The sequence below is a fragment of the Idiotropiscis lumnitzeri genome, chromosome 9 (genome assembly GCF_059441095.1).
Source record: "Idiotropiscis lumnitzeri isolate Australia: NSW breed Sydney's pygmy pipehorse chromosome 9, RoL_Ilum_1.0, whole genome shotgun sequence".
In the NCBI taxonomy this organism is placed as follows: Eukaryota; Metazoa; Chordata; class Actinopteri; order Syngnathiformes; family Syngnathidae; genus Idiotropiscis; species Idiotropiscis lumnitzeri.
Genome location: NC_142399.1, coordinates 16,507,229 through 16,515,867, shown reverse-complemented (window position 1 = coordinate 16,515,867; position 8,639 = coordinate 16,507,229). Strand labels below are relative to the sequence as shown.

Here is an 8,639-nt window from a genome sequence, read left to right as displayed (position 1 = left end):
GTTCAGGGTGTACCCTGCCTACTGCCCGAAGACAGCTGGGCTAGGCTCCAGCACCCCTGCGACCCTCGTGATGAGAAGCGGTTCAGATAATTAGATTTTTAGATGTTGAGGTTCCGTTAAAATATGTTTGTTCAGAATTGCCCAAACTTTAAGCTCCTTTCAGGTCCAGGTCAAATTCCCCCCTTCGTGTAGCGAGATGAGTCAGCTGATGGCCGAGGCGGACAGAACAGCAACAAATGACACTTTGATTAGGCCCATTGGTAACTTGAACCAAACAAAGGGCTTCATTGTTAGGCAGCGTTAGAAGTCATCTGAAACAATTTAATTCATTTTGTTAGATAAAAATAATCGTTTTATCATTAAATAGGTCCACCATAAACCCTGGTGGCACACTAAATAAAGCACAGTCTGTATCAAAGTACATTATGTTGTCGTAAGTTTTATATTATCATAGCAGTAGTTCTGCAATTACTCAATAGACCGAAAACTGATAAGTCACTCATCATAACCAATAATGACTCCAAATCTTGGTTTGGACTTATAGTTTCCTTTTTGGGAACCCGCACATTCACTGTTGCGCCGATGCTATCCATAAGAGTTAGCAAAACATCCACATAAACACAACAGTGACCTGAATACCAGCTCACATCCACACACGATGTGGCCCTGATTTTTACGGCTGTCAATTGTTATTTAATCCTGTGTGGCTACTGACGTTTACAAGCATTGAGTTACTTTATACGCGGAACACATGATATATAGTGTCCTTTCAAATAAGAAAACAATGATCTATATTGAACTTGAATACGTATAGCTAAACTGGGCCTCATAAACATAGACCCAAGGCCAAACAAATAGAATTTTAAATCATTGCAGTTAAAGAGTGCCCAAACCCATTGACACCACATTTTGATTTTCTTCCTTGGAGATCCCTTTTCAGGCCTCTGTATTTCTTGTGTGAGAAACCCTTGCAAATGAAATGTTGCACACATTCAGTTGAAAAGTGTTTTGCGGGTCTTGCGTCTTCGCTTTAGTCTTCAGTAAGTGGAAACCATACTCTATTGGGTTGAGATTTGGGTTATAATAGACAATTGTTTGCAAGTTTAAAGTGCATGGAACTGTTATGTTACTGCCAGGATCAGTTAGAAAATGACCTGCTGCTGAGAGAAAATTGATGAGGAGGGTGAAGAGTCAAGAGCAAACCATCGAAAAGCAGATCTGCCAAAAATTAGAAGGTTTCGGAACACAGTGTCAGCGTCCACAGTCAAACATGTTTTGCATTGCCACAGACTGAGAGGCTGTGGTGCTCGAAGGAAGCCACATGGACAAAGATAAGACCTTCTTCAGTTCTGTGGTCAGACGAGACAACAATTTAGCTGGCTGGCCTCAATGCCCAGCAATATGTTTGGAGGAGAAAAGGTGAGGCCTTTAACCCCGAGAACACTCGGCCACCTGTCAAGCACGGTGGTGGTAGTATTATGCTGTGGGGCTGTTTTGATGCCACTGGAATTGGTGCTTTATACAGAATAGGATAATGACCTCAAACACACATCAAAAGTGTCATGGAATGGCTCAATCAGGCTTGAATTAAGGTTTTGGAATGGCCTTCCCAAAGTCCTGCCTTAAATGCCATTCAGAACATGTAGACCAGGAGGGCCCTACATGTTTTCCATCTCTTATCAGGCGTCATCAGAGCTTGAAATCAGGCAGGAAAGCGGCCCTCCGTGACTGGATCTTGACACCCCTGATGTAGACAATACTGAAGAAACAAGTCATTCAACTAAAATCTTGTAAGAAGCTTGACGATTTCTACCAAAAGCACCTATTGAAATGAAAATGGCAAAGGTGCAAATATTAGGTTGCTGTATGCATATTTTTACCCAGCAGATTTGGTCACTTTTTCTGTTAACCCATAATAAAGTCAAGAAGAATCTATTCCAATCTCTCTATCAGAAAAAAATCAGAGTTGTAGAAGTAACTGGAAACTCAGGAGCACCATAAGACTTTGTTCTTTACAAGCGTATGTAAACGTTTGACCACAATTGTATGACAACAGAGTGGGACCATACCTCTCAATTATTATAGAAATTAATTCATTGAGGTGGCACGGTGGATGATGGGTTCGCACGATGGCCTCTCAATGCAGAGGCCTTAGGATCGATTTCGGCTCCAGCCTTCCTGGGTGGAGTTAGCATGTTCTTCCCGTACGTGCGTAGGTTTCCTCGGGTACTCCGGTTTCCTCCCACATTCGAAGAACATGCATGGCAGGTTGATTGGACACTCTAATTTGCCCCTCTGTGTGAGGGTGAGTGACAAATAAGGGATGGATGGATGAATTGATCGAATGAATTACTATCATTATCATCTTAAAAATAGTTTTAGAGCAAGTCCCTGACTGCGTGGCATGGGAGTTTGTGGGTCCAATTACCCATGTCATGACTGCATCATGCGCAAAAGGAGATCTTGCACTTCAACCAGTCTAAACACACTTTGCACTCACCAATCATGCACAGAAACCAGTGTGTATATTTCTGCTTCCGCAATATCAAGCATGTGTGTGCTTTGACAGCCCTGATTTTTATGGATTATCTGGAAGTCGCCTGCGTTTCATGCCAATTGCAAACACCCTTTTAGGCCCAATTCTACCCTGTGCAAAGTCTCAGAAAATACCAAAAGAAAGAAAACTCCGCGCATGCGCATAGTTAGACCGCACTTGCGCTTGACTTGCACTAGGCACGAAATTGGGCCCTTTGAATTAAGAAGAGGAACACTTGCATTGTTTCTTTTTTTATTTCAGAATATTGTTTAAAAATAGCATGTTGAACAGTGCATACCCAGAGTTACCCCTCTCTAATTACTTGTGTCCTGATCATTGAACCCAGGTGCACAGTAGTACATAAGGTGATGTGTGTGTGTGTGTCAGTTTGAATTGCTGCATTCGCTTGATGACATTCTGAGAAGCTTAACAGTGGGCTGCTTCCTCCATTAATCTTGTCTCCTTTTACAAGGGCTGTCAAGACAGTGTGTGTGCATACCCACTAGAATAAGTGCATGCTCTCTGGGCCACTGTGTGTGTGGCTGCATGTCCATGTTCATGCATGCATGCAACCCAACTTGTAATATTTCACTCCTTTCCCCACAGGGATAGACCATTCATCTCCCAATGCCCCAGTGTGGGTGTCACACAGTACTAATGAGAGGAAGGCTGGAAACAAGGGAGATCTGGCTACTGAGCAAGGAAGGAAGAAGTAAAAATAGATTTTCTGCAGACAGCAGAAAAAGAAATAAGGGTAATAATAATAATAAGGGTTGCGTCAAGGGAGTATTGATAAGCGAGATTTTTTTTCATGCTGGAAGAGTGTGGGTGGTGAAATAGTTTTTTGTTTCATTTTTTTAAAGGACATAATAATGAAGGAGGAATTCTAGCTGTGTTAAAAGGGAAGATATGGTTTTCGGAAATGGGTGTTTCCTCAGAACAAAGACATGTACCCTCCGCTTATGACAAATCAATTGACACCCGGCTAAGCCATTGATTGCAGCTGCATCGTACCTCGCATGGTAACAGCAGGCAAACAAATCAAACGCACACTGATAAGCCTGTGAAAATCACAATGCTGCCATCACATGCTCCTTGCTGTGCTCTTGTATGTCCGCATGCGAGTGTGTTGTTAAGAAGACCAGATATCTCTCCGCTTTCCCCAGTAACTCAAACAAGGGGGGTGGCTGCTAGGCAACCAAGCCACATCACATCAGGCTAGCCTGGAGAGAGCGCAAGAGAGGGAGGTGGGGGACGTTCAGAGGCAGAAAACTGTGCTGGCAGTGTTACATAAGCCAGTAGGCAAGTCCCGGTGTTCACATTAATGCGGTTAGACACTCGGAGGGGAAGTGATGCCCATTAGTCACAACTGACAAGGCAGGTGAAGACGCAGCATCCGGCAGTGATTTTAAAAGCTGTTATTATTTATAATGGGGAGGATTAAGGCAGGATGTGAATCCCCCCCCCCTCCAAAAATAAATAAATAAATAACCCACCACATAGTCATTGTGAACAGAATATTTGTCTTTTCTTTCACACTAACCCAACCATGCCAGATGATTACGGCACATATATGAACATGCGCTTTAATGACATGTTGATAAACTGAACGGGTCAGCTGAAAAATATATGAGGATGAATTTGTGTGCATATGAAAGATACACCAATCAACATAATCATCAAAGATACATCAGAGGCTAAAATAAAGATGAATATGAGCTCCTGTTGTGCCTGCCAACCTATACAAAATTGATGTCTAAGCTTTGCTACATACTGTACAGTAAGTATGCTACACAGCAACGCACATTCTGCCTCCAAATGTATTCAGATCATCTTCCTTTTATGTATGACCAAATTGCTACAATGAGGACAATTCCATCTCTTATCACGCTTAATAGGAAACGGATGCATCACAATAAGTCTGTAGGCTTAATTTTATACAATACAATACAACAATTTTCTATATTGATGCTCCCCACATCGAGAGGACTTTAAGAATTGCATATTTGGATGCTGTGTATATTCTCAAGAGGCCAATTCCTAGAAATAATTGAATTCCTGTTAATTATTTTCATTGAAAGCCAAACCTTCATTTATATTTGTCAAAAGAGAGAATGTCACTAATAACTTCTTTCTTGCTGAGCTTTTGTGTCAAAGTTTTGGTCTCCCGATGGAAACAACAACTTTGATGCAGACCCATATGACTGCACCGAAGTGGAATCTGTCAATCGATTTGGTGGACCCAAACATACAATCATGTCCAGGTTCCTCATAGCTCCCTGGGGATGATGGTGAAAGGTCGGATGGGACAGGAAGCTTCCAGCTCCAGAGCTGTGAGGAAGCAGTCTGGGGCCTGACTGGATCCCAGGGACTGCAGCGCCTCTCCCAGTCCACTCCACGCTCTGTGGGACGTACAGTGGACCTGAACTGCATCGCGGAGGACCTTCTCCCCGAGGTTTGCACGCCCTGTCTTCACCAGCAGCCGACCCTGCACACACAATTGCAAAACGATGCTACACATCTTTCACTATTTTGCTTAATCAACATATTCATTGACCAACACCACTATGACCAATCACACGATATAACAAGCTCAAGAACTATATTAAAATAGTCTAAAATATCTGACGTCAATAATACTCAATTTAAATTGACTTTGTCAAAGTAGAAAACATTCTAGACCGCAGTAAAGTAAAACAACACATTGTTACATGAATACCTATCTAAAAATGTCGGTCCAAACTGAGCTTTATAACCTTTGCAGAGGGAGAGTTTTCAATGCAGTTTTTGTAACGGATACCACTATCAACCTTAAAGATGATAATGACAAAAAAAGTCTTGCACTTCACAAGGCTGTGGACTTGGAAATTGGAGAGTTCAGGACCTGCTGGGAATGGAAAAACAGTTGCTGGAGACATGCCAGTTGGTTTCCCATGCATGGACTGCGAGGGGTATTTGAAAGATGCAAAAAAAAAAAATGCAGAACCACTAGTCGAACCATGGCATTAAGATTATATTTTGGGAATTTTACATTATTGAGTTAAGCAGTAAAATCCACCTGTTTTGATCCATCTCAGGGGGCGGTCATTTTGCCACTTGCTGTCGACTTAAAATTACATCTCAGTTGCTCAGGGCTCAGATAACTAGATAGCTTCACAAAACAGGTGATCTAAAAACGGATGAATTTTGCTGCATTACACATATCCCACAAACACAATAAATCAGAATGCCGGGTTTAGACTAGTGAAGGTGCATAGAACATTATTGTTAAGATTTGTTTGGGGTTGACTTCCCCTTTAAAGTTCTTCAAAGCGTGATATGCTGCAGCCTCTCCTTCACCACTACTACAATGCCACACTGCTACACGTGTGGAAACTAATTTGATTGGCTGGCAACCAGTCTAGGGTACTATCTATCTTATTGCCCAAATTAAGATGGGATGGGTTTTTTTCATATTACAGGCTAATTTCTTGTTTTATTAATGCTATAATAACCATACATAATTTGCATGTCACTTGAAAGAAAGAAAAAAAAACACAAATGAACCTTGAGATATATGAGTGATCCCAGACAAGCATAAAAATTCCATGCATTTATCCAGATTAAAAAAAAAAAAATTAAATCCCATTCACTACATTTCATTAAAGTTTCCAGTGAATTGTTTTGGGATTTTAAAGAAATAAGATATTTATGGTATTTGTCTGCTTCCAGAATTTGACAACCTAGCAAGAGGTATAAAATTCAACTGATTGCAAAAAACCCCAAAACAAAACACCACCAGTTTCACGGCACACACAAAACGCATAGTCAATGACATAATGACTTCCCTTTACTTTAGCATTTACGTTACACGTGCGCAGTCAGACAGACGTATCTTGTTATGCAGCCTCCCTGCTCACAAGACCCAGATTAATTGGGATGAAATTCACATCATCACACTTTCAATGAGAGCGTGCACATCCAGTTTCTACCTTCAGTTGTTTTTTTCCCTTTCCTTGCCCCTGCTTAGAAGAAAAACTGTTGTTTATGGAGAAAGCGCTGTCACGGGATGTACATGTACATGCAACTTTAGCAGTACATTAAAGTTAATTTCATAATGAACTAATGTTCTCATCATTTTCCCGGATTAGGATGGGATTTAATTCTCTGGAGGAAATGCATGTTTTGCATGTTGGCAAATCTGAAAAAAACTGAGGCATTTTTTGGGCTTGCAGGAAAAGCTAGATGGGTGCTAGATATGGGCCAAGGTTTTATTACATAGTAACTCGCAACTGCAATAGATAGCCACAGATGAAATGTGTGCGCTCAGTAGTGGGGGAGAGGCAACTCATGCCAGTGTCTTGGTGTCGTCATCAGGTCTAGTTTTAGCCCCGCACAAAATATCCAGACAACTGAGAAGGTGAAAAAGAGTTTTAATGCTATGGGCCCTATTTTTGTACTCAGTGCAAGTCTAGTGCTAAGTGCAGCCGTAATGTGCGCATGGGTGGCGTTTTCTTTATTTTGGCATTTTCATATACACGAGCAGGTGGAAGTAGGCATTTGCGCCGTTGTGGGTGTGAACACAGTCAATATAAGTGACTCCTCTCATTCTATTTAAATGAAGTGCAGCAGCGGTGCACAAACTGCATGGCGGAAGCGCAAACTGACACGCTGGAGCGCAAGCAGGAGATAGACCCGTGCAAAGTACATTTATAAGGAACTGCAACACGATCTCCACTTGCTGATGATGCAAAAGCTGACTACTGCAAAAAGGCACTTGGAGACCGCCTTACACCCCCTATTGTGAGTCTGTGTGGCAAAAACAAACACAACAGTTGGGCCGCGTTACAGGGGGGCTTTTAAAAATATGTAAAAGATGATAGACGGGTTATATAATGGATTGATGGATAATAAGAAGAATAAGAATAATTTGAAGGATTCCTGCAAGGTCCGTTATGCTTCCTACGCGAAATTTTAAGGGAATGAGGGGAGCCTCTTCGATTGGCCATGAATCAAGTCTGCTGAGTTCAATCCCACAACGGCGCAAATACACATTTCTAACTGCACTGGTCTACAAAAAATGCCAGAAGAAAGACAACGCCACCCATGCGCGCATTTAGACTGCACTTTGCGCAAGATTCATGCTGGATATGAAAATAGGGCCCAATAACAATAAGGCAGTTGTGCTAACCAATAAACTACCATGCTGCACGGGAATTTATTTTTTTTTAATGTATAATATATAATATTTTGGAGAGCAGTTCAGGAAATCTGTCAATTGCTCTCATTTTACTGTCAGAAAATGAAACAATTGAAAAATATCTTCTACCAATTGTTGAAATACATTTCAGAGATCAAGGAGACCCCTCTAGAGTGGTGGTCCCCAACCACCGGGCGCGGGCCACTTACCATTAAGTAGTGATGGAAAAATGAAGCTTCAAATATGCTTTATGAACCAGTTGTTGTATTTTTGAGTCCTGTAGATGGCACTGTTGTTTTAGATAAAGGGTTTAGAAAATGGCAAGTCAGTGTGCTTTCAGCCCAATGTTGAACAGAGACTGCCATCTACTGGAGTCCAAAACAACTACAACTGGTTCATGAAGCTGATTTGAAGCTTCATTTACCCATCACTACCATTAAGGTTGGGGACAGCCACTCGACACCAGAGTCATGCTACTGCTACAGTCTATTAGTGTATTATTGGTGTCAGGCGCAAACCTCGCAATCCTACCTCCAAAACGACCGTTTTTGGCCTCCTGTTGGAGATTCTAGCAATATACTCCCCCCCCAAGTCACAGTGCCATGACTCCGATGTAGAGCAGCCGTCTCCAAATCTCAAGGTTGTCGGTTTAATACTCAATCATATTGAGTAACCTTGTGTAAAAAAATAAAAGCTAACTTTCATCGACTGACTTTTGTTTAATTCAATAAACTTGTGAAATTTACTCAAAAACCTCTTCTTGTAAAATGTACTTAGAATGTCTGAGTGAAAGGTTTTACTAGATTGTTTTCAAGTAAATATCACACCCCATTTTTTACAGTGTAGACAGCAATTAACAAGGCAGCGGTCATGGAAAAACTGCATTTTCAACTCCAAAATCAGCTCAATAAAAGTGGGAAGCAG

At 41.5% G+C, this 8,639-nt stretch overlaps 1 protein-coding gene across 2 annotated transcripts in view; it reads right to left on the bottom strand.

Annotated features, from left to right (window-relative positions):
* Window positions 1–4,108: 4,108 nt before the first annotated feature.
* ttc7a (tetratricopeptide repeat domain 7A) overlaps window positions 4,109–8,639 on the bottom strand; it is a 45,894-nt gene continuing 41,363 nt past the window's right edge. For both annotated transcript variants that reach the window (XM_088305339.1, XM_088305340.1), the window contains exon 21: window positions 4,109–5,024. In XM_088305339.1, the coding sequence (XP_088161465.1) occupies window positions 4,806–5,024 (219 nt within the window). In that variant the 3' untranslated portion in view covers window positions 4,109–4,805. The remainder of the gene's footprint in view (window positions 5,025–8,639) is intronic.